Below are 24862 nucleotides of genomic sequence, written 5' to 3' on the forward strand. Positions count from 1 at the left end.
TAGTATCACTAGTACCTGACTACCTGTGGCTATGAATTCTTTATCAGGTTTTATACAGGCTTTTTTATTAAGGTGGAACAACCCTTACCAATTGATTTGAACACTTTAATCTTGTATAAACTCACCACTTAATTTGAAGGATTCAAAATATCTAGGAATAACAACTAAGGGTCGGGTCGGCTCAGACGCTCAGTTCAGCTCCTAATTTCCCTCTCTTATAAAATGTTCTGTTCAGTTCAGTCCAGTTCAGTTCAACTGAGTTCAGTTAATGAGAACAGGCCCTAAGCATATTACTCCATATCCTGATAATTAAACAACCCTTGCTATTTATGGTAGTGTGCCAATTATCTTTAATGGCCAAAAAAGAAAATTGTGTCTGTTATTCCGAAACAGAATGAACACAAAGGTTGAAGCCTTGAAGGTAGTTAAGCTTGAAAATTGTGTTTGTTATTCCGAAACGATTATATTATTAGGAAAAAAAATAAAAAAATAAAAACCTTTGGGGAGTCAATTTGGGTAATAAACACATTTTATATCGTAAAAATTTTAAATGGCCAAATTTATATACACTCACGTGGTAATGTCGATTCGAGTGTTCAGATCGGATTTGGTGAGTTCAGGTTAGATCTTTTTTTAAACTTGAGTCATAATTAGTTAGGGTGTGTTTATACAAGTTGAAATTTTAATTAGATATTTTTGGAGTTAGGGCCTATTCACTCCAGCTTTTTTTTTTTTTTTTTTTTTGAATAATATTCACTTCAGCTTAATTTCATTTCAGTTCAGTTTAGCTGCAATCAGTTCAGCTCCTAATTTCCTTCTCTGATAAAATATTCATTTTAGCTCTATTCAGTTCAGTTAAGCTCCAATCAATTTATTTCAGTTCCAATCAGTTCAGTTCAGTTCAGCTCAAGTTCAGTAAATGTAAACAAGCCCTTAGATCGGGTGAAATTTTGACCCCTTTACGGCTCAGTTCGCACACACACATTGTCTTGAATCATCCAAATCAACAAACTACGAGAGTACGAGTACAAAAAAGTGGAACATACCCAGAATGAGCTGAAAGACACTGAAAAAGAAAAAAAAACCCCTAAATGAAGTGTCCGTATTGCTCAGCACCACCGTCGCACGGGCGGTGCACAACCACCCCAACAGGCCGTTACATAACAGAGTGCACCTCTTGCGGCCGTGTCATCGAAGAACGCCAAACTCAAACCCACCACATCTTCCATCTTCAAGCTCAAGACTCCCCTCTTCTCCTCTCCACCTCCGACCTCCCTCTCTCTCCTCCTCCTCAGCCCGACCCGGATGACCCGTTTGACCCAACCGGGTTTCTCACCGCCTTCTCCACTTGGTCTCTCCGCCACTCCCCCCTTTTCGCCGCTTCTTCTCTCTCCTTCTCCGGCCACCTCGCTGAGCTTGAGCGTGCTCTCGAGGGTACTTCTGTAAATTCTAATTCGTCTTCTTCTGGGGTTGTTGTTGATAATTTGAGGGCTTATCTTCAGATTGTTGATGTTGCTTCGATTCTGGGGTTGGACCATGATATTTCTGATCATGCTTTCCAGTTGTTTAGGGATTGTTCTTCTGCTACTTGTTTGAGGAATCGTAGTGTTGAAGCTCTTGCTACTGCTTGTCTTGTTCAAGCTATTCGTGAAGCTCAGGAGCCTCGTACTCTTCAGGTTTCTCTCTTTTCCCTCTATTTTCTGCAAATTTGTTCTAATTTTATCTATTTTGTTATTGTTGGTCTGTTGAATTAATGGGGTTTTGTTCGAATTTTCAATAATGATGTAGACGGGATTTGATCTTGGTCTCGGGTATTATTATCCCGGGCTTTTCATACTAACTAACTAAGCTAGTTGGCATTTACGGGGTTATGGAATTAGGATGATTGTTTGTTTATTGGATTATTTGGGGTATATACACCAAACCCTTTCATGATTGAGCTTTGTGAATTCAGGATTTTTTCTAAGATTTGAAATTTTAGAATGGTGTTAGTGTTTTAAATTTGTCTATTTTGTGTTTTAGAAATGGTGTTTATGTAGGAGTGCATGAATTTAAGCTCTCCAATTTGAAGCTGTCTATTTCTCGCTTTGACTTGATAGGAGTAGTTTCTGGTTGAACTTTTCAATTTTACATTGATAATTATATAAGGCTCATTGTACAAATTTGTAAGATGCATTCTGATTTCGAATAAATTTGATGTTTTCGAGGATTGGATGGGATTTGAGAATCTCGGACTTGGTACAGTTTTGTAGTGAACATGATGCAATCCCTTTTCAATGTTCTTGTTTTCCTTACATAAGTCCTGGATGCTGAGCCATTTATGAAATCTGGTTGCTGTGCTTGCAAAGTTGTGCAAGTTGTTCATTTCTAACCGCCTTCATTTCCTCCCCATGCTGAAACTCGTGTGGAGTACTGAACAGTGAATAATATTGCAAGTTTGAAGAAACCGTTGTGCTAATTTTATTTGCAATAATATATGAGTGAAAGGGCACTTAATTTAAGGGCATTTGTAATTGGGTCTCTTATTTCATGTAACAGGAAATCTCAATTGCAGCAAACCTTCCTCAGAAAGAGATTGGAAAGTATATCAAGATCTTGGGAGAAGCTCTACAACTCAGTCAACCAATTAATAGCAATTCCATAGCTGTACATATGCCTAGATTTTGCAATCTTCTCCAGCTTAATAAATCCGCTCAGGTAATTAGAAATTTCTGGTAATGTCTGCTCATATGCATCGTTGAGTGATAAAAGAAGAAATTGGAGGAATTTGAGAGGAAAGAGAAAAATAAAAGATGTTTCCTTACTCTTCCGTTCATATCCTTACATTCACCAAACATCGGAAAATGAAATCACTTTCCTTTCCCTTCTCTTCCTTTCCTTTAATACTGTTGAACCAAAAAGGGCCTTAGCTAGCAAGAAATTTATGGCTGTCAATGAAAATAGAAGAAGTGAGACTAGAAGATTTGAAGTAATCAGAGGTCAAAGATCAAGGGCAGAAAAGTAACCCAGGGAGAAGGCTGTGTAATTGTTACTCTCATTTTTTAAAGTTGTTAGTTACTTCATGTAATTATCTCCATCATTCCACCCTCTCAAAATTTCTACCGTAGAATTTTCAACCCATTACTTTTTCCTCTCCTATTTATTTCAATCCAGATTCCACATTCCAGGCGAGCCATGTATTGTAAGATTTGCCGCTTTCCAACTGCTTTCCTGTTTTTGCTGATTATTAATGAAGCTATTTTATAACATTGCTAGTTGAATAAATATATAACATATCTTATGTTGCTGGTCATCAGCTGGCTATTGCACCAGAATTAGAATTAGAATTAGAATTAGAATTAGAATTTATACCATTTTGGACATTTATAGGAACTTGCAACCCACATTGGAGAAGTTGTGATGAACAAATGTTTCTGCACTCGTAGGAACCCTATAAGCATATCAGCTGCTGCTATATATCTGGCCTGTCAACTTGAAGATAGACGCAAGACCCAGGCAGAGATATGTAAGGTAACAGGTCTCACTGAGGTCACGCTCAGAAAAGTCTACAAAGAGCTGCTTGAGAACTGGGATGATTTACTCCCATCTAATTATACTCCAGTTGTCCCTCCTGAAAAAGCATTTCCAACGACTACTATTGCTTCTGGCCGTTCTGCGACCCCTAGAGCCGAACCTCCAGAAATTACTACTTTCGATCGAGAAAAGCAACCTGAGAGCAAGCCGCCCAAAACGAATCAGGCTTCAGAGACAACTCATCTGGACAAGGTCAAGGGGGAGAATGACGGCAATACCCCTAATACGAATAAGTCATCCACTTCTTGGAAACCAGGGGTTCAAACTGGTTCTAGTGTTGGGAAGAGCAGTGGTGAGATCAATCAAGGGACTGGCTTGAAGTTCAATTCAAGTATGCAAGCAGAGCAAAAAGTCATTGGGTCTATGAGGCCTAATCCATTTGTTGCCGCTCAGGTATTTGGTGCAACTTCCACATCGCGACCTAGTAATCAAAACTCACAACCAGGGCAATACCAAACAGCAGGTTCGTCAGACCTCAAGGAACCCAGTAGACATAATCAAGGCAAGGGTTCTGATGCAACTGGCGGAAGATGATTAGCTGTAGTGTAGCTCCTGGCCCTATAGTTGTTTACTAGTCTTGAAGGTTTCATCATTGTGTATAATCTGTGGTGGATTGAACAGAGTTTATTGTTTTCAATTTCAATGTCAGAATAGCTGATTTTCTATTGATATGGTGTAGTGAAATACGTATATTGGGTGGGAAAATGAAGGATTTGGGAATATGAAGTTCACGAAGAAAATTAAAAAATAGATAACGCCGTTGCCGGGGATCGAACCCGGGTCACCCGCGTGACAGGCGGGAATACTTACCACTATACTACAACGACTTTGATTGGTAAATAAGTATTGCTTAATTCTTATATTTAGTCTGAAAAAGGTGGTGGAAATGGATTTTTAACGCAAACTTATTACTTGGATGTTTTAAAACTTGAGAGGGGCAGGGAAAATGATTTTGGCATCCTTCTGTGACAATACATTTTTTTTTAAGCTCTACTCACGTAATTAAGGGTGTGCTAAAATTAATTATGGGTGTGTCAAAATTATTTTTAATGTTTTGTGGTATAATTTATAGCTTTTGAAAATTAAAATTACTCGTTCTTCTTCTATGGAGTATAATTTAGGGGAACAACACTTCCTCTTTTTCTTTTTAGTGCTCCAGTTTAACTTAGCTTACTTGTTAGCCTGATTTGCCTAATGAGATTAATCATTTATCAATAAGTATAAAATATAAAAAAAAATTGATATTTGAAAATATGCATCAAGACAATTATAACAAGTATCCACATGCTTATGTATAATCTCTTGTATAAAGTGCAAAACATTGGTTAAAGTGGTGTTAAAAATACTATCGAAATTCAAACCAGATTACATACGTAGTATATAGAAATGGGTGGAGTGTTTATTTTCATTGGTAACTATGAGTCTAAGAGTACTACCGAGTAGTCAACAATTACATTATCAAACACTGGAACTTTTTTTTTTTTTTTAAAAAAAGGAAACGTCGAGCTAGTGTCTTAAAGGCATAAATAGTCCGAGAGCACATATGGAGAAATTTCCGTAGGACAATGATTAATCCACACTTATTCAACTCCAAACAACACTGACTTAGCAAGATGGTTGACAATAGTACAATATTACCCCCTCTTAGCTTTGAAACTTTAAATACTTTGTACATGTTTTCATAGCTAACAAAACTTGATGTTAGCTAATACGAGTAGCTCTTTGTAATTTTGTATAGCTGAAATTTGTCATCACAACTTATAGCCGCATTTACTAGCTAATTACTCCTTCTGAATTTTATTTGTATTTCCCATTTTAAATGTGCACGTTTACTAATACATTATTTTGACAATAAATATATATATAGTTGTATATTAGTTGAATATTAACATGCTATTTCATTGAGATGAATTAAATAAAACCCAACATGGTTGTGCTATGTTTGATATATTGAGTGTGATTTAGAAAATTCTCTCAAATTATGAATAAAGTCAAGATATCAAATAGAAAAGAACAAAATGGATCAAAATTAAAGGAGTATTTTAGGAAGTGTTTGGTTGACAAAGGGGTATGAATTTGGAATCAGAAATGATCGAATGTAACTAAGATGGCATAGTTTTGGGAAATGATTACTGAACTGAACTGATTGAAGCTGAACTGAACTGATTGGAGCTGAACTGAACTGAATTGAGCTGAAATGAATATTTTATGTGAGAGGGAAATTAAGAGCTGAACTGAACTGATTGAAGCTGAATTGAACTGAACTGAACTGATTGGAGCTGAACTGAACTGAAATTAAGTAAATGTGAACAGGCCCTAAGTATTTGATTATTGTTCGGGAATGAACAATTTTGCTTTATCTAATACATGAAACCTTGAAAGTATGGTAAGAGCCCTATCTACCGCCCTTGGATTTTTAAGCTTCATACCTTGTGGGTTTAATGCTGGGGTTAAAAAATGTAAAACAAACAACAGATATGGGTCACCATTCTTAAACCCCTCATTCCAAATTTATGCGAACCAAAAACCCTTTAATAACTATTTTAAAGCAGTAGTGGTTTCACATACGAAGAACCTCGTGAATTCAATTTAAATGTTTTAATTTCAAAAAGTTTACATTTATTACATTTCAATCAAATCAAATTTATACTTTAAACTTAGATGAATCGAACATTTCCTTATAATGTTATATGTACATTCGTATCTTCCCGATTTCCATATCTTGCTCATAAAGTCATTATTTAATCCGAGTTAACCTATGAGAGATTCCGTTACAACAAGTGACACTTTTTCCTTATATCAAAAAAAAAAAAAATTGTACAGTAATGATGTGTTTTTTCAACCTCTATAGTATAGCACATTTGCTTAATGCCTAGTAGTGGACGAACTTGACTTCTTTTGTTCAAAAAAGCGAAGAAGCCAACAGTGGTGGGACAATTCAACACTTTGGCGGTGAATTTATGAAAAAAAACGAGTGGCATTTCCGTAATTCCAACAAACAACAGGGGCAATTCCCAACCTACCCCGATATTTCACCAATTTCCAACCATTTACACCGCACAAAGACGCGTATACCAATCAAACTCCTTATTCAAGAAACAAACACACCCACTCTCAATCCTCACCCTTCATTCCTCCACGTCACCGATCCTCTCCTCCTCAATCCAACGGCCACAATCCCCTCTACCCAAACCCTAACCCGGCCCGCCTTCTCCCTCCCGTTGGGGTTTATCTCCTAGAGAGAGAGAGTTCTAGAGAGAGAAACTCTTGATACAAAACAAAAACTCACCATTTTTTAGAGAGAGAAAATCAAATTTTCTAGAGAGAGAAATTCATCTTCTTCCTCCCCTGCTAAAAAAAAACCCTCAAATTTAGGGTTTTTAATAAATCACACTCAACCCAAAATTAGGGTTTTCAACTTCCTATTTCCCAAATAAAAAAAAAATCGTTTCTTTGAAAAAATTGGAGTTTTTCTATTTTAAATTTATGAGAGTTAATAATTTATAAAAAATTGGGGAAATAGTAGATAGTTGTTGGATGGACGAGATCTGGGAGAGGGCGGTGGTAACGGCGTTAGACGGGCAAACGGATAACGGAGCAACGAAAAGCTTAACCCTAGACGGAGCCGTTAAGTGTTTGCACGGTCGATTACCAGCACCATCAGTATTGGAGAAGTTCCAGAATCTTCAGCATCTTTCGCTTGCTAGTATTGGAGTATCATCGCTTGAGCAGTTTCCTAGGTTGGGTAGTTTGCAGAAACTTATACTTTCAGATAATAGGATTTCTTCTGGTTTAGAGTATCTTGTTGAAGCGGGTCTTGATTCGTTGCGAGACCTTGATTTGTCGAATAATAGGATTCAGTATATTGAGGATCTTGCTCCTTTAGCTGGGTTGAAGCTTGTTTCTCTTGATTTGTATGAGTGTCCTGTTACTAGGGTTAAGGATTATAGGGCTAGGGTGTTTGGGTTGATTAAGTCTTTGAAGTATTTGGATAAGATGGATGCTGAGGAGAATGAGCGGCTCGAAAGCGATGACGAGGAGGAGGATGAGGAGGATGATGAGCAGGAGGATGAGGATGATCCTGGGAGTGGGGAGGTTGATGGGGATGGGGATGGGGAGGAGAGGATGACGAATGGGCATAGTGGTGGCGGTGCCGGTGATGGGATTGTTGATGTGGATGAGGATGAGGAGAGTGATGCCGATGAGGAGGAGGCGGAGATGGAGGTTTCAAGGAGGAGGGAGAATGGTGGTGGGGGGTTGCATAATGGGAGGGAGAATGGGTTTAGAGTAGAGGCGGCGGGGGAGGTTGATGGGGAGGATGAGGGCGAGGATGAGGAGGATGACGGCGAGGAGGAGGAGGAGGATGTGGAGGAGATTGATGAGGATGATGGTGAGGAAGAGGAGGATGTGGTTGAGGTTCATGATATTGTAGATAGTGATGATGATGATGGGGATGAGGAGTTTGATGAGGACGACGATGATGATGAGGAGGAGGATGAGGTTGAGGAGGTTGATAATGATGAGGTTGAGGCTGTGGAGCCAGAGAGTGTTAGTAGATTGACTAGTACTGATGGAGAGATTGATGGGCATGAACAAGGGGAGGATGAGGATGATGAAGATGATAATGGGGAGACTGGAGAGGAGGAGCTTGATGTTGAAGATGAGGGAGAATCGGATGATGATGACGAGGGTGAGGATGAGGTATAACTCACTGACCCTTTGGTTGTTGTGCTGTGAATGTTGTTTTGCTTATTATTTGCTCGATTTCCTCTAATGTATTGTTGTGTGCTTTTTAGGTACTTAATGAGATGTATAGCTGAGTCTGTGTTCTTTGTATGTTAGCTAAGGTTGCTGTATTTTCCGTTAAAGGGGTGATGCATGCTGTAATTTGTAGTTGTGATGATGCTAAGATTGCCAACCTCTGTTTATTGTGCTTGCAATCGTTTGTAGAAGCTGTAGCTGTTTATGTCCAGGCCCCCCTGTGTTTTACTTTTTGTTAGTTATGTGTGTGTTTTATATCTGGCTAGTTAATCCGGGGAAGAAAAGAAAGAAAATGGCTGTGGTATGAGCTAGGGAGATTTCTGTTGGTTATACCAATTTACCTATCGGTGATTAAAAATTCAACCTTTTTATTGTATAATACGTTGTGCTTCATGCAAGCTTTGAACTTGAGAAATTGACTGAGCTTTGGATGTTAACTTCAAAATTATTGGAAGTCTAAGTATGTGATTTCTGTTGGTTTTTCTGTCTTGTCTGGTGCAGTGTTGAGCTCTAGTCTTGTTTGTATTCTTGAGTGTTGTTTGAACAATTTAAAATTGGGGACTGATGAATGGTTTGATTTCAAAGGTTTAAGCTTGGGGTGATCCTTTAAATGGTAATTAAATGTTTTTTGGGTTAGTTTTAGTTCTTCATTGCATCTTTTGATCCTTTCTTCTGTGTTGTATACTTTTTTCCTTTTATTTTATGGTATTTTATTTATTTATTTATTTCTTTAAGGGTCTTAAGCAGGGAATAAAGAGTTGGTATATTTACTGCTTTTGAAACTCTGCTTGAATGTTCTATGGTGGTTTTTGGGAGTGCCTTTTCTTTTAAAAAGTGTCTTTTATTTTTTTTCTTTTTTTTTGGAGAGGAAGTCCACTTCTGTCTAGTCGTTTTGATTTATTATTTGGTGTTTGGCCTGTATGATGCCTCATCACTTCTCAGTATATGTTTTGTGATCTGTGACTACCTCTTGTATTTGTTGTCAAGGCCTTTTCTGGGTTGCTTCATCATTTAATTTGTATGCTGTGTGCTGGTGCTGGTTGCATTTGATTTTTCGCTGGAGATTTCTGACGTGTTTTCCAGTAAATACATTTTTCCTGTGATGATGTCGTCCTATTAAGTTTTTATAAATCTAATGTTAATGCTGATTGTTGGGTAATTTTTTGCTTGAGTTTGCTCATGAACTGTGTTTTGCTTTCAATGGCAGGAAGAAGATGGTGAAGAGGGCTACTTGGTACAGCGGGTAAGACAGTCAACAGAGGTTGCAGAAGATAGTGACATGGAAGCTATAAACGAGGTAGAAGATGCCGTTGATGGTGAGGAAGTTGAAGATGCCATTGATGGTGAGGAAGTTGAAGATGATGAGGATGATCTAGGGGAAGGGCAGGTGATGGCATCTTCTTCTGAATCAAAAAGGAAGAGAGATGATGATGATGCTGTTGTCGACAACGACGATGAAGAAGATTCTGATGATGCAGAGAGGCGATCCTCAAAGAAGCGTCAGTGAAGAAGATTTTGCTGGTAGGTTCTTTCATGGTGTGTGTCTAGTGAACAGAGATGGAGAACCTCAAAGTGTATATCTCATTGGTAGGCAGCAGTTCAGTTTTACGAGGTTTTAGACTATTTTCCTTGGACAGAGTATTTAGGAGGGAAAACTATCCCCAGATATGATGGGTTTCTTTTTTTTTTTTTAAATCTTGTTCAAAAAGTGGTTAGTTATGGTTTTGGCTCCCCTCTTCTATGAAAATAGCCGTTAGTTTGGGTTATTTGAATGACAGTTAAATGAGAAGGGTTCATTGTCCTTGTGTTTTCCCCCCAAAATCTTCAGTATATATAAATATTCAAGTTAAAAAAAAAGGGGGAAATTATAGTAGGAACTCCAACAGTCTTTGTTACTACCCGCCTTATTGCTTGTTGAAGCAAATTTTCAATTGGAGATTTATAATCATGTATAAAAAGGCTTCCTTCTTTTAAGATGCTTTCTTTCTCCCTTTGTTAATGTTCACTCTCTATATGGGCATTTCCGTCTTTTTACATTCTCTCTCTTTGATCGTACCCTTACTCGTTTAATTATGTGTTTTATATTCCCTGTTTAAGTGGCAATCTTGGATTGTTTTTAACTTTTGCCCCACTTATTTACGTGTATTATATCATCATATACTTCATCATAATCATGTCTTTCATGTGTGCCTCTACCTCATGGGAAAGTTTGGTACATTCTATGGGCTGGGTTGGGCTTTGCTCGTCTTGGCCCAGCTCGGCTCGTGTCTGGACCTTGTTAGTGTTTCTAATTGGGCTATCTTTTTGGCTAATTACAATCCTTGTTATGCTTTGATTAATAAAATGAATACTTGTTGGCAGGGAATCAATAATACTTTCATGTGGTCATGTTTATATTGGATAAGGTTTTAGCAACGAACCAAAATTTGTGGTTTAGTAAAATTGAATAAGAGTGTTGTGTTACGAAGTCATAGTTCTCTCTCTTCTTTTCATCCCCCTCTTTCTCGAGATATTCTTGCTAAATTCATACTATGTTGCTATCTCCATCATTCACCGCAGTCATCAGGCCACTTAAAGCTCGCAACAGCGTATACACAAGGAATCCCTCACAATGTTCAACGATGATCAAGGTGGTAGCCATGGCAAAGGGTACGAGCAATGAGACTGAAGACAGTGGGATAATCGAAAAACTAGCTATAGGCGGAGGATTGATTGCATCTCCGGTGATTGGATGGTCACTCTACACCCTTAAGACGACGGGCTGTGGGCTTCCTCCTGGTCCTGGTGGATCAATAGGGGCTTTGGAGGGTGTTAGCTACTTGGTTGTGTTGGGGATAATTGGCTGGTCTTTGTACACTAAGACAAAGACAGGTTCGGGTCTACCCAACGGGCCTTTCGGTTTGCTGGGTGCTGTTGAAGGCTTGTCATACTTGAGCTTGCTAGCCATTCTAGTTGTGTTCGGATTACAGTTTGCGCAGAATGGTTCCATCCCTGGGCCCTTACCAGGAGACCAATGTTTTGGCTAACTTTATATATCTATGAATGTATGATCAGTTTTAAGTATAAAAGAAATAGAAAATCTATGTTCTTGTCCATACTTAAGATTATTTTTGCTTAAGTTTAGATATCAAATATATCATTCAAGTACTATTATAGACTTATATACACCTTGTAGAAATTTCACCAAGAAATCTCCATGTTCTAGATAACCCCTAAACCTGTAACATTGTTATAAAGACGGTGTCGGTTGTAGCACAACCCACAACACAGCACTGTGACCTAGGGGTACAACCGTACAACAGCCTTGGTCATAGTTTGTGCCCCGTGTTTTTTTTAAATATTTTTTTAGTGGCACAACACGATCCAATACAATGTGGCCTTTCCAAAAGGTAGAGTCTAGTTGTCAAAGAGTTATAACTCGACTTAATTAATCATCATCATCACTAGTACAGAGAGATTACTAACTTTAGAAGGTAGATTGGATGAACAAGACCAATTAATTTTTTACCTTAAAGTCTTAATGAAATATAAACTTCTACAAAAGCAGAGTTGTTGTCAAAATTGAGCATTTTAATCAAACATGAAAATATATACAACTTTGGAGACCAAAATTATACACAGTCTCTCATCAAGTACAAAACCAGTGAACGTTAACTAACTTAGTTGGCAATGGTAATACCCCTAAACTCAAGATCGAATTTCCTGTCAAAAAAAAAAAAAAAAACTCAAGATCGAATTTGGTCTACTGCGTATATCATTATCATCCTCTATAGTTCTCTATGAACCTTCCCTCTAAATAAAAAAAAAATAAAAAAAAAGAAAAACGAAAAAAACATTTAATCAAAGATCAATATTCTAAAGCCTCTATTTCCTCTTTTGGTGGTGTAAAGAAGTCAGTATCCAAACCCCAAATGTTAAAACCAACTTCATCAATTTTCCATGTTTCTTCAATCTCTCTTTGGTGATTAGCTGATTGCTCACCATACCTAAATACCCTAACAGAGGTTTTGCCACTGTGGGCTATATTAACCCCATCAACATACCTATAGTCTTCAATGAATGACTCTGCACTTGTCTCCCAAAACACACCATCTCCATCATCGTTGTCAACACTGTTCTTCAAACGCAACATCCTTGAGTCCTCAAACTGGAGGAGGAGACCAGATCTTTGGCTGAAGTAACCCCATAAGGTGTGGTGGATGATCTCATACTTTGGATCACTTTGTGCATCCAGTGTTGTCTGACTTGTCTCAAGCTTGAGGATGAAGCAATCCTCGTGGTTGATGACCTTCTCCCCGATACATACTGCATCTATGAACAAATTGGCTGTAGCCCTTGGATCCAGGCCCTGAAAAAAAAATCAAGGATCAATTAGGGAAGTGACCTTATGTTGAACTGTGAAGGAAAGTAGGTATATAGTCAATGTATATGAACTCCAATCCACACCTTACAAGTATAAGGTTAACAGATGCAGGAATTCAAGAACAAATAATTAAGAATGATACAGGTTTTTGTGGTTCACTACCGATCTTAGTTATGTTTGTGCTGTCCAAGATACATAGCACAAAACAGCTAGACTTTTGATCGTGAAGGGAGTTCTATATAGAACAACAAGAACTAAAAAATGAACAAGGTCCAAGGTAGATAATTTAAACAGACCACGATGTTTATATGCCAGATTCAACTTTAGCTGACCATGTCTAAGTCTAGTTGATTTTCATATCCTCAGATCATAAGCTCTACTACAAATATGAAATGCACATACATGGGGGAGGGGGACTAGCTCTTTTTCAGTATTGGAGTACTCTAGAACTATTGTAATATAAGCACACCAATTTTCATTCAGGACTCAGGAATGAATGAACTAAATTACCTGTAGAAACCGACGCAAGGGTCTGGGAGAACCAGTTGTGACAGAAGGTTGATTTGATGATTGCCTCCATGAAACCTTGCCATTGCTTCCGGAGAAGACTTTGCAGCCAGACACCACAAATTCTAAACACCACAAATCTGGATTCTTTTGCCACAATACAAACCCCCCGGCTTCATCAGTGTTTTTTCCCTTCACAGTTTGATCACCTAGATGAAACACAGTTGCGCCAATCCTAGCATGTCCTATTACACACATGCTCTGTATGGAGCTTATTGCTGCTTGCCCTCCTGTTGCTGCAATATACTGCTGTACGATATACTTTGCAGTTGATGTTTGCTGCATTTAAAATCATAAATGTTTACCAATCACATGGGAACCCAACAAAAAGGATGATAAAAAAAGTGAAGAAAGAGTCCTTGGGAGCAAAACAATTAAGTTCATCCAAATTCTAGCCAAACAATTAAGTTTCTAGTAGGAGTTTTCACTTATACATCCTACTTCAGCTGGTAAAAACATATACGAAGTACTATATAAAGCTAAAGCTAAAATCTTGAAAAGTGAGTGAACTGGAGTTGCCAAAATGGAAAAATGCAAAAAAGCAGAAAGTAAATTGTAAGCAGAAAGTGACTCAATTCTTTAACCAAGGGGACTCAATTCTTTCTCTTATATAATTAGAACCCACCGAAAACCCAAACCCATTCTAGCCCAGTCCCTTTTCCCTCTATAAAATAAATAGAGTCCCCTTTCCCCACATTTTGCAAGAATTGAGTCCCTTATTTTATACTTAACTCACAAATCATAGAACCAGGAACTCCACCATAATATACAGAATTATAAACTGTGCACATGATAGTAGTAGCTAGAAATACAGATTATTGGACCTGCACATTTTTCCAAATATAGTATATGAAGCATTGAAATCATTTTATCAACATGAATGCCATATACCAGTATATGTTTCTACCTTCTTTTTATTTTTTCCCCTTTTTTTGGGGTTTGTGTTTACTTGGCAACTGTAAAAACTCTTTTTAAGCCACTTATAACATAGATTGTCAGGCTGCCTTAAACTAGTGTTAGGCAGGAATCTGCTTGCTTATATATCAAAGTTTAGCTAAAAAGCTTAAGATATCAATAGTATTAGGCCAAAGGACATACTTGTATAAGAATATAACATTGCAAAGTCAGAAAATGTATTAGCATTCGAAAGGGGATTGAAGGTTGATAAACTCACAATAGAATTATCTCTAACAGGGCGACTAATCTTGTCAATATGAACCTGAAGAGGAATAAGGGGAGCACCAATATGATAAAGAATGAACCGTAGCTCGTTAATCCGGCCTAAAATCACCGGTGATGACCATTTATCCGAGGTCTGTGCCTTCATCCATTGCTGCATATTTTGACAACGCAATGCAACATTGTTTCCCATGCTGTTAAACATTTCCTCCGGTATAGGTACCTCGAGGATCGTCTCGAGAGCATCTTCCTTATCCAAATTTGGACACAATTTCCTCATTCAGACCACCCAAGAGAAGGAAAAAAAAATAAATTCAAAGACAAAGAAAAGAAACTCCCTTTTCACCAATGTGCATGTATGTTGATCAAAAGACTAGATTTTGAACCAGTAATCAAAATACTTGCTTAAATGAGAAAAACAGGAAGTGGGGTGCACATTAAAATTCTCAAAAAAATACTTATTCAAATTTGGGACATGATCATATTCATATCATAGGAAGAAAAACATGGGATACATGAATTGGAGCAAAAAAAAGAGAAAAAAAAAATCCCACCATTTAGATCATAGTATATTATTATTTGGGTGGGATAAATTTACGGGAAAAAGATTGAAATGTGGGTGGTGGATGGGGAATAGTCAACCAGTGAAAGGCTCCCCTTATTTGTAGAAAATTTTCATGGGCAAAAATTCAGCTAGGCATTTTGTCAAACAGTTGGTGCGCAACCCACGACTCAAACGATTTTGAGTATTATCATATAGAAATGTATTGTAATGTCTGAAATTGATGGAGATATTCATATAAATAAGGGTAATCATGGTTATGAATGCATGAATCATGAAAAGCTTTGAATTTGCTCCGGCTTCATATGGCCTGCAGTAGGTAGCTTTGCCGGCCATGGTTTACAACAAAGTAATCTAATACGGAGAAGTTGTGACTTTACGAGTAATATAGTAGTAGTTAAGATTCTAGTATAGGGACTGTTTACCGGAACAAGATCGACAAGGTATCGGACGTTTGAAATTTAATTTGGAGATTGAATTGGTTATGTGAACCTCGTTCGAACTAAAATTGGTTTAAATCGGATTGATTCGGTTTTGAATAGTTTTTAATAAAATGTCGGTCTAGTTTAAGATCGATGTAAAAAGGGTTTTGAATTTAAACGAATAAAAAATAAAAAAGCTATACTCTATACTAGTATACTCCGTATACTTTTTGACTTGGATACTAGATTGATTTATTTTATATGATCCAACTTAAATGAGTGTTTTTTCTCGATCTAGACCGGCTTTTGAGCACCTCTCTACATATGAGTAGGTATGAGAGATAATAATAATAATAATAATAATAAAAAAGAGTTTTAGTTAAGTAAGGAGGATTAAAAATTCATCTTGACTAATTTTTTTGAGGGCAATTCATCTTGACTAATTATATATAAAAAAGAATGAAATTTGATTAATTAAAGATTATAATACATAATACGTAGTACTTCACAATAACACAAAAGGGGTGGAAAGAGATTATTAGGATTTAATCATAAACGAAATTTCACAATGAAACAAGACTTTTTATTAAGGAACGTAACGAGCACTTGAATTGATTGATAACATCAAATGTGTTTGATTAATGCTTTAATCACTTGAGTGTTTATCTTCCTATATTCAACCAAACAAATTGGCACACTTCTAAAAAAACTACCCGTATAACTCTTGGACTCTTGGTTGAATAAATATCCCTTAGAATTTGGCCAGCTTGTTTAGTTGTTTCAAGTGGCAATACTCAAAACTTGAATCAACATTTACGCTCAATCAATTCATAAGTATTAAAATTTGACCTGATTTGATTAGACATTTAGACTTGATTTAATATGAAAATACCCTAATTCAAAATTCAATTTGTACAAACACAATGGTAGGTTTGACCCGATCCAACGTGACACATTGATCCAAATTAGTAAATTACTACATCATGGGCTCTTTCTATAAAAAAAAAAAACAGGCAAGATTTGGCTTATGGTAATTTACTACTTGTTTAACTTAGGCCCTGTTCTTTTGAGCTTCTGGGCAGAGCAGAGCAGATTTCAGCAAAGCAGAGCAGAGCAGAGCAGAGCAAAGCAAAGTCGAGCAGAGCAGAGCAGATTTCATTATTATTATTATTATTTTTATTATTATTATCATTATTATTATTATTATTACTAATATTGTTATTATTACTATTATTATTATTATTATTATTATTATTATTATTATTACTACTACTACTACTACTACTACTACTACTACTATAATAATAATTGTAATGCTTTATTATTGTTATTAAATATTATTATTATTATTATTATTATTATTACTACTACTACTACTACTACAACTACTACTACTACTATTATTACTATTATTATAATCATTAAATTTTATTATTAAAAATTAATTATTATTAATAATATTAATATTATTGAATATTAATTATATTATTATTAATATATTATTATTAAATATTAATTATATTATTATTAATATTATTATTATTAAATATTAATTATATTATTATTAATATTATTATTATTAAATATTAATTATATTATTATTAATATTATTATTATTAAATATTAATTATATACTTCCTCCGTTTTCTTTTACTTGCAACACACCTTTTAAGCACGCAGTTTTAGGAGATGATTAGTGAGGGTAAACGAGCGATTTTATCAATATAATTTTTACACGGAAATTAGAATAGAGTTAAGTATCATTTGTAAAAATTATAATGAAAAATTTGTCCATTTACATTACATAAACCAGAGCTCAAAACACGTGCCACAAGGCTGTGTTGAAAGTAAAAGAAAACGGAGGAACTATTATTATTAATAAATATTAATTATTATTAATAAATATTATTTATTTATTTATTATTATTAAATATTAATTATTATTATTATCATTAAGTATTAATTATTTATTATTATTTTTATTAAATATACATTATTATTATAATAATTCAATATTAAGTATTAATTTTAAGCAGAGCAGAGCAGAGCAGATTGAAGCAGAGTAGAGCAAATTTCAGCAGAGCAGAACAAAGCAGAGCAGATTTCAGCAGAGCAAAACAGAGCAGAGCAGAGCAGCTCTAAAGAACGGGGCCTTAGTAGACTACCACTTACCGGCTTACCGCCATAATTACCTGACCTTTTTCTCTTTCTTCATTTTCTGTGCTTCAATTCAGTTATCACCTCAGCAGCTCTACTGCCATAAGTCCATAACTAACTCTTTGCTAAATCCTCTGTCCATTACTATTACCTTCCAATCCAAACCAATTCACACATTCAACTCAAAATTTGAAAAACCCAGAAAGAATTTACACATAAAACTTAGAATTTTGTTGAATTTTGTCATTTGTGAACAAAATTAAGGGTTTTGGGTTTATGAAATTACCTCTGAAAAATTGATGTTTCACCCTGTACCTTATCTTCCACTTTCTACTACTAGCTGAGATTTCTGGGTTTCCTTCCAATGTTTCTTCAAGCTTTTCTCACTCCTCTTTCTCTCTCTTCACCCACCATTTCTTCTTCTTCTTCTCCTAATTTCGCAAAACCCCTTTTCCTCCGCCCTTCAATCTCTCTCCTCCGCCGTAAACCCATCTTCGTCGCCGGACCCAGACCCGGAAACTCATACCCGGACCCGGCTTCCGATGACCCACCTGAAGCACCCGAAGATACAGCTCATGGGGTTTCCAAATTCAGTCAAATTAAACGCCAAGCTGCCCGAGCTCGGAAGTTAGAGGAGGAGGATTTCGAGAAGAATCGTTCTGTTTTCCTCGACGCCATTAAAGATGTTGAAGATGCTCCTGATAATGAGGAGTATTCTGCTGGAAATAGCGGTTCTGGGGATGATTTGTTTGGTGAAATTGATAAGGCGATTGCCCAGAAGAGGAAGGAGTTTGTGAAGAAAGGGTTGTTGGAACCTAATCCACCTAAGAAGAAAGAAGTTGAGGAAGTGGTTTTAGATGATGAATTGGAGGAAGAAGAGGTTGTTGATTTGGAGGAGATTGATGAATTGCAAGGATTAAGGGTTGTCGACGAAGGCGAAAAGGAGGGAGAGTTTACTGATGAAGATGATGTTGAGGTAAATGAATTGGGTAAGAATGGTTCTAGTTTGTTTGATTCTTCATTTGATATTGATTTTGATGATTTTGGTAATAGTGATAAGGTTAGAATTGTGGAACCTAGGTTTAAAATGACATTAGCTGAGCTTTTAGATGAGTGTAAGGTAGTTCCTATTTCTGTTTATGGAAATCTAGAGGTTGAAATTACGGGAATCGAGCACGATTCGAGGTTGGTTAATGCCGGGGATTTGTATGTGTGTTGTGTTGGGAGTGATACTGAGGTTGATGGACATTTGTGTTTGAGTGAGGCTGATAAAAGGGGTGCTGTTGCTGTTGTTGCTAGTAAGGAGATTGATATTGAGGAGAGTTTTGGTTGTAAGGCATTGGTGATTGTGGAGGATACTGATGCTGCCCTTCCTGCATTAGCTGCAGCGTTTTTTAGGTGCCCGACGAAGCATATGTCGGTAATAGGGATTACGGGTACTCATGAGAAAACCGCGACTGCTTTTTTGATAAAGACAATGTATGAAGCCATGGGATTGAGAACTGGAATGATGAGCTCGGTTGCGTATTATGTACATGGTGATAACAAGTTGGAGTCCCCAGAAGCAAACCCAGATGCTATTTTGGTGCAGAAGTTGATGGCTAAGATGCTTCACAATGGGACTGAAGCAGTTGTGATGGAGGCCTCATCTAATGAGCTGGCTCGTGGTCGTTGTGAGGAGGTTGATTTTGATATTGCGGTTTTTACTAATTTGTCAAGGGACCATTCGGGTTTTCAAGGGACGGAAGAAGAATATAGGCTTGCTCAGGCTAAATTATTTTCTAGGATGGTTGATCCAGACAGACACAGGAAGATTGTCAATGTAGATGACCCAAATGCATCGTTCTTTATTGCACAAGGGAACCCAAATGTCCCTGTTTTAACTTTTGCAATTGATAATAAGGATGCAGACATTCATCCTTTGAAATTTGAACTCTCTCTGTTTGAGACCACTGTTTTGGTTAATACTCCTCAGGGTATTTTGGAGATATCATCAGGATTGCTTGGGAGGCATAACATTTATAGTATCCTTGCAGCAGTTACTGTAGGGATTGCAGTTGGGGCCCCGTTGGAAGACATTGTGAGGGGTATTGAAGAAGTTGATGCGGTTCCTGGAAGATGTGAGGTGATAGATGAAGAACAGGCGTTTGGGGTGATTGTGGATCATGCCTGTACTCCACCTGCCTTGTCTAGACTTCTGGATTCGGTTAGGGAGCTCAAACCAAGGAGGATAATTACTGGTAAGGTTCTTTTCTTTCCGTTACTCTAATTATATGTCCAATCACACTTATGATGTCACACCTTGTTAAGCTAGCTTTAATGGCATGCTCTGTGCCATTATGGCAAAAGGTGAAGAAGCATAAACTATTCATTTCTGGCATCTTTTTGTTCCTATATTTGAAGCCTTACTCTCCCATATCCCTGAAAAAGAGATAAGGAACCATTGTCCATTGATCAACAGAGTTTTCTACAAGAACATATTAAACCGAGGGGATCTTAATAATTCTAGTGTCTGCGGCTCAATTTTACTTGTGATACATGCATATCAAGATATTTCAGATGAATTTTTATATTATTATGTATTAAATATGTATATGCTCATTTAATTTACATGAAATGTTCAATTGTGAACTATTTTTTCTGACTCGCTTCTATTTGTGTATGAGCAGTCATTGGCTCTTGTGGTGAGAAAGAGAGGGGAAAGAGACCCCTGCTGACTAAGATAGCAACTGATAAAAGTGATGTGACTATGCTGACATCAGACAATCCAGGAAGCGAAGATCCATGTGAGTATTTGGTAGACCTAATTGTTTAATTTGATAAAGAGATATATTATATTGAGTAGATCTTTTCCTATCAAAGTAGCTAGATGAAACATGCTATAATTCTCAGTCCTGATGGATGGAATCTTACTAGTTCAGTTGAAGAAAGGGAGGGGGTAAAAACTTACTAGATGCTGCTTCTGGAATGTATACAGGACAGTTGTGTAATTAACTGTACTGACTGATTGTGTAGATATCATTGTGTTTCATGGTGATGAATCTAACATTAATGTGCACATGTTTTCCTTTGATTAGTGGATATATTGGACGATATGTTGGTTGGAGTTGGATGGACAATGCAAGATTACTTGAAACATGGGGAGAATGATTATTATCCTCCTCTTCCAAATGGTCACAGGCTCTTCCTGCATGATATTAGGCGTGTAGCCGTACGTTGTGCGGTTGCGATGGGGGAGGAAGGTGATATGGTGGTAAGTTTCAGGAATCTATGGTTTTTTCTTACTTCTAATTTGAAAGTTTATATTTCTGATCTAGATTTAGTTTTAGTAACACTGTCTAAGTTGTAGAGAATTGAGATGGATTCTCAGTATAAATATGCTCATGCTGTTGCTACATTATTAGAAATATTGTTCATATGTGCTCTTAAAGAAAGACTGGATTGTCCAATATAATTGAATACCAGGAGGTTTTTGTGGTCGGATTTTTCTTTTGTAGCCATGATCTTTTTTTTTTTTTCCTTTATATTTTTTTTTGTTTTTCTGTAAATTCTCCAAGTAACTGGCTGTGCTGTTGCAGGTAGTTGCTGGCAAGGGCCATGAAGCATATCAAATTGAAGGTGACAAAAAGGAATTTTTTGATGATAGAGAGGAGTGCAGTGAAGCACTACAGTACGTTGATGAGCTTCATCAAGCTGGAATAGACACAAGTGAATTTCCATGGCGGTATGGTTTTCATTGTCGTCTATATTCTTTCCCGTCCCCTAGGATATATAATTTACTGTCTTAATAATGGTACTTAGTATGACGAAGACAATGATCTGGCTCTCTATCCATCAATTGCAGGTTACCTGAGAGCCATTAATTTACTATTGTGATACAAAATCCGGTAGAGAAAAATCAGACCTCTTTTTGGTTTGTTGATAGTGCTCGGAAGAGAGCTTCCCTTGGATCAATTGGGCTAATATTGTCAATGATTTATTTCCTTATCACTATCAGATCTTTTTGGAGCTTATCAAACCCCAGTGTGGATCTACATAGGGTATCATCTCTAATTCTCTATTCATATAGTTGAATTTCCAGCTCCCCATCAATTATTTCCTAGGTTATCTTTTAGCCCATCATATTTGATCAACTAAAAGATGGCTGGAAGCTATACTAAACATATAAATCTTAACTCTTATAAGTCTTGTATGTATAATTTTCTTATATATCCATGGCTTGCTCTCAAATGCAAATTAACATCTCTGATATTGGTAATGTGGAGAAAAATCCTTATCTAAGGGGATGGCAATTAGACCCTTTACTCCTTTCCTTTTATGCCTGGAATGGGATCAGAATTGCTAGTAGGAAATATAAAGTTATAAACTTTGAAGGTTAAGGAATAAATGACAATAATTTCTAATCTGCGATTAGTAGTCCATACTTTATGTTAGGACACTTAATCTAACTAAAACTGGTTTTTCTTTTGGAGAATTGAGGGCTGTGCATATGGATTGTTGAGGGCACTACAATATAAGGAGTGATAAGCCATAATGTAAAAAGACTTCTGAGTCCACGCAACGGTACTAAGTGTTTATTTATTAAGAACCGACTACTGAGTGTTTTTTTTTTTTTTTTTTTTTTTTTTGTTTTCCTCCTGGCTTGCAATGAAAGAAAAGCAAAAGACGAAGATCAAAACAATAGCCTTTTACATGAGCCCAATTAATTTATAATAAAAATAAGGGTAAATGTAGTTGTGTAATGTAACTAAGTGGAACTTGTGAGTCTTGGAGATCATATGATATTTAGCTCAACAGTTTCCCTGATTTGCAATCCTCATTTAAAACCTTTGCCCTAATTTTCACTTTCATTCATATGCAGGACGCAGGATTTTGTATATACCTGAGACTACTGTAATGCAATCTGCCCAACAGTAACTGTAAGGCATTTTGCCCTCTAATACTTAGGAAGCAATATGGAAACATCAATTTTGAAAGTGGATGACTATATAGGTGTCTGTAGTTTGTACAAAGCACAGATTGTAATTTTCACCTTCCTTTGCTGTTAGCTATGTGCTGTATTCCCGAATATCTCAGTGAAAGTATGTGATCAATTGTCTGATATAGTTGCTCTGAAATTCACAGCTGCCTTTTCCTTTGTTACTATAATGGTAGCTCTTGCAGTTAATAGAGATATGATAGCTGATGCGACAATAGATCAAATAAAGAGACTCAATCAATCATATTATCAGTCAGGCCAGTGAGTTATAGTCAGAAACTAATCATCTGTTGGTAAAAATGACCGAATTTTAAATTTGTGGTGACAGATGACTGCTTTGATTGTCTGATCTGTATGTTGCAGGAAATATACTTTAATAAAGTTAGTGCATTGAAGTGTCTAGATTCCTGGTTGAACCACTTGTCCACCCGATTTTATCATCTGGTTCAAGTTAGTATCAGATTCAAATCTTTATGATCAGAGTTAATCATGAAGATTATGAATGGAAATTTGATACTACGTATTTTCTTCATTATCATATTATAAATGTCTGTAAAAAATATGAATGAGCTGTATTTATTGTACACACAATCTGTCTTTTTAACATGTATTGCTTGATTACGAATCAAGCAGTTATTTTGGTTCGTTATTGCTATTGTTTCTTCTTTTGATACCAAATTCAATTGCTCATTTATTTTCTTCCATTTATTAATTTTAAAGCTGTGAACTGCAAACCTCCTAAAGTTCAAATAAGCAATATCTAAATAGTAATCATTTCCAGTAACCATAAATGGCTGTAATCCTGTCTTTCCTTATGTGTGGAGGTTACGTGAAGAATAAGATAAAATGCAGGAAGAAAGACAGACTTGTCCAGTTACTGGTGAGGATTGTCTTGCATTGGATTTTTTTCATCAACTGTGTACTGGTAAGTTAAGCAATATACATCACCACAAATATTTTATTGTGTTTCTGTATCGTCTTTTCCTGTCTGCGATGTATGTTATCAGACTCAGGTTATCCAACAATCATTTATGTGTTTAAGTGTATTAAGATGCACAATCACCATTGATATAGGTCATAATTCAGTTATGGTTGTTTGCAACAGATGTACCTAAGGTCAGAATAAGCTCTCCAGCCCACGAGTTTTTGGCGTGAATTGAAGCTTCTGACTACTATTGAGGTATCTTTGTCTATTATGGCTCTGTAGGTTAAAATACTGAGTCTATGAAAATTAAATATGATATGATTTGAATATGTGTAACATATAGTCCTCGATGTTTGGTAAATGTAAATTCACGATTCTTTACTCTTTTCACCCATCTATTGGGGGTAGCCGTGTAGTGATAACAAGGGAATTGTTTTCAGTTTTAGAAGTTGGTACTTTACATCAAAACCTATTCTCTTTTTTTAAGATTTTATAGATGTAAATATATGTTGAATCTCCATGTATTGTTGTTATGCTGTGTCAAGTGAGAGGAATTCATTAGACAGAATAACCCAGTTACTAACCAGAAATCTTTGCTTATCAGGCCTACTATTGAAGTGAGGTGGACCAGGAAATTTTAATATAGAATGAGTGATCAGGATCAGCGATTTCAGCACAGGTGGAATTTCAGAAGGACTGAAAATGATTTTGATTCAAGTGATGATGATCACTCGAGACCCAGTTCTCCTAGTGAGCCGAAACTTACGAAGCATAAGCTGCTCACTAGTCAATTTTCTGAGGAAAATGCCCCGCTAACGGAGCATAACCCTACATCAATTCCTCGTGGAGAAAATGAAAATCACTTGAATTTTGCAGAACCTAACAGAAAGCCAAACCAGTCTGGCAAGACACGTGAGAGAAAGGCTAGATCAAAGAAAACTAAGAGAACTACCTTCAGCCATGAGTCTTCAGATGCTACGTTGATCAATTTGAGCGGGTATACGGAATCGTTGGTTGAAGAAATAAAAACCGCTAGAGTGGACTTGCTTGCATGGATGAGCAACGAATTAACATCATCCTCTAAAGATGATATCATTTCCTCTAAGCCTAGTGGGCCAAAGAAAGGCCAAAAACCAAACACGAAGAGAAGCAAAACTCCGAGAAATAATCCGAACAAGGGTAGGAGAAAACCAGGAACAAGTACTCAAAATAAAACCAATGAGGAAGTTGTGGTGCCGCCAAAGGAGGGAGAAAATGTTATCGTTGATGCTAAATCTGTTGAAAAGACTGAAGCTAAATCTGTTGAAAAGACTGAAGCTAGACCTGTTGAAACAACTGAAGCTAAACCTGCTGAAAAGGCTCAGAAACAAAAGGG

At 36.6% G+C, this 24862-nt stretch overlaps 5 protein-coding genes and 1 non-coding gene across 7 annotated transcripts; 4 read left to right on the forward strand and 2 right to left on the reverse strand.

Moving 5' to 3' along the window:
* The first annotated feature begins 690 nt into the window (after positions 1-690).
* On the forward strand, positions 691-4243 carry LOC145601908 (plant-specific TFIIB-related protein 1-like). Its single transcript, XM_081657994.1, has 3 exons — positions 691-1676; positions 2539-2697; positions 3370-4243. The coding sequence occupies exons 1-3, from the start codon at positions 1092-1094 to the stop codon at positions 4105-4107; spliced, it is 1482 nt and encodes a 493-aa protein (XP_081514120.1). The 5' UTR covers positions 691-1091; the 3' UTR covers positions 4108-4243.
* Positions 4244-4328: 85 nt separating this feature from the next.
* On the reverse strand, positions 4329-4400 carry TRNAD-GUC (transfer RNA aspartic acid (anticodon GUC)). Its single transcript has one exon. It is a non-coding gene; the product is annotated as a tRNA-Asp (tRNA).
* Positions 4401-6814: 2414 nt separating this feature from the next.
* Positions 6815-10308, forward strand: LOC145600189 (uncharacterized). The gene is made up of 2 exons (XM_081656091.1): positions 6815-8274; positions 9542-10308. The coding sequence occupies exons 1-2, from the start codon at positions 7111-7113 to the stop codon at positions 9839-9841; spliced, it is 1464 nt and encodes a 487-aa protein (XP_081512217.1). The 5' UTR covers positions 6815-7110; the 3' UTR covers positions 9842-10308.
* Positions 10309-10955: 647 nt separating this feature from the next.
* On the forward strand, positions 10956-11360 carry LOC145600292 (uncharacterized). The gene has a single exon (XM_081656210.1). It carries the CDS (start codon positions 10956-10958, stop codon positions 11358-11360), a length of 405 nt encoding a protein of 134 aa, XP_081512336.1.
* A 517-nt stretch (positions 11361-11877) lies between these two features.
* LOC145602484 (uncharacterized) lies at positions 11878-15500 on the reverse strand. Its single transcript, XM_081658677.1, has 3 exons — positions 14439-15500; positions 13208-13543; positions 11878-12682 (listed from the first exon to the last, which is right to left on the reverse strand). The coding sequence occupies exons 1-3, from the start codon at positions 14721-14723 to the stop codon at positions 12182-12184; spliced, it is 1122 nt and encodes a 373-aa protein (XP_081514803.1). The 5' UTR covers positions 14724-15500; the 3' UTR covers positions 11878-12181.
* Positions 15501-17648: 2148 nt separating this feature from the next.
* Positions 17649-22685, forward strand: LOC145601377 (UDP-N-acetylmuramoyl-L-alanyl-D-glutamate--2,6-diaminopimelate ligase MurE homolog, chloroplastic-like). Of its 2 annotated transcripts, XM_081657389.1 has the most exons (7): positions 17649-19824; positions 20254-20370; positions 20662-20837; positions 21163-21308; positions 21429-21471; positions 21582-21624; positions 22446-22685. In XM_081657389.1, the coding sequence occupies exons 1-5, from the start codon at positions 17949-17951 to the stop codon at positions 21445-21447; spliced, it is 2334 nt and encodes a 777-aa protein (XP_081513515.1). In that variant the 5' UTR covers positions 17649-17948; the 3' UTR covers positions 21448-21471; positions 21582-21624; positions 22446-22685. The 2 variants fall into 2 exon arrangements, with proteins under 2 accessions (XP_081513515.1, XP_081513514.1); XM_081657388.1 differs by having other exon boundaries at positions 21429-21624.
* The last annotated feature ends 2177 nt before the right edge of the window (positions 22686-24862 follow it).

The sequence above is a fragment of the Chenopodium album genome, chromosome 21 (genome assembly GCF_948465745.1).
Source record: "Chenopodium album chromosome 21, dcCheAlbu1.1, whole genome shotgun sequence".
NCBI classification, from domain to species: Eukaryota; Viridiplantae; Streptophyta; class Magnoliopsida; order Caryophyllales; family Amaranthaceae; genus Chenopodium; species Chenopodium album.

Bases quoted from the DNA above. Each gene is read 5' to 3' on its own strand.
- LOC145601908 (XM_081657994.1), top strand. From the start codon at position 1,092: ATGAAGTGTCCGTATTGCTCAGCACCACCGTCGCACGGGCGGTGCACA. The intron at 1,677-2,538 runs GTTTCTCTCTTT...TTCATGTAACAG, and splicing joins AGGAGCCTCGTACTCTTCAG to GAAATCTCAATTGCAGCAAA. The intron at 2,698-3,369 runs GTAATTAGAAAT...GGACATTTATAG, and splicing joins AGCTTAATAAATCCGCTCAG to GAACTTGCAACCCACATTGG.
- LOC145600189 (XM_081656091.1), top strand. From the start codon at position 7,111: ATGGACGAGATCTGGGAGAGGGCGGTGGTAACGGCGTTAGACGGGCAA. The intron at 8,275-9,541 runs GTATAACTCACT...TTTCAATGGCAG, and splicing joins ATGACGAGGGTGAGGATGAG to GAAGAAGATGGTGAAGAGGG.
- LOC145600292 (XM_081656210.1), top strand. From the start codon at position 10,956: ATGATCAAGGTGGTAGCCATGGCAAAGGGTACGAGCAATGAGACTGAA.
- LOC145602484 (XM_081658677.1), bottom strand. From the start codon at position 14,723: ATGAGGAAATTGTGTCCAAATTTGGATAAGGAAGATGCTCTCGAGACG. The intron at 13,544-14,438 runs GTGAGTTTATCA...TTTTAAATGCAG, and splicing joins CTGTTAGAGATAATTCTATT to CAAACATCAACTGCAAAGTA. The intron at 12,683-13,207 runs GTAATTTAGTTC...TTTTTTTTTCAG, and splicing joins CCTTGCGTCGGTTTCTACAG to GGCCTGGATCCAAGGGCTAC.
- LOC145601377 (XM_081657388.1), top strand. From the start codon at position 17,949: ATGTTTCTTCAAGCTTTTCTCACTCCTCTTTCTCTCTCTTCACCCACC. The intron at 20,371-20,661 runs GTGAGTATTTGG...TCCTTTGATTAG, and splicing joins TCCAGGAAGCGAAGATCCAT to TGGATATATTGGACGATATG. The intron at 20,838-21,162 runs GTAAGTTTCAGG...GTGCTGTTGCAG, and splicing joins GGGAGGAAGGTGATATGGTG to GTAGTTGCTGGCAAGGGCCA.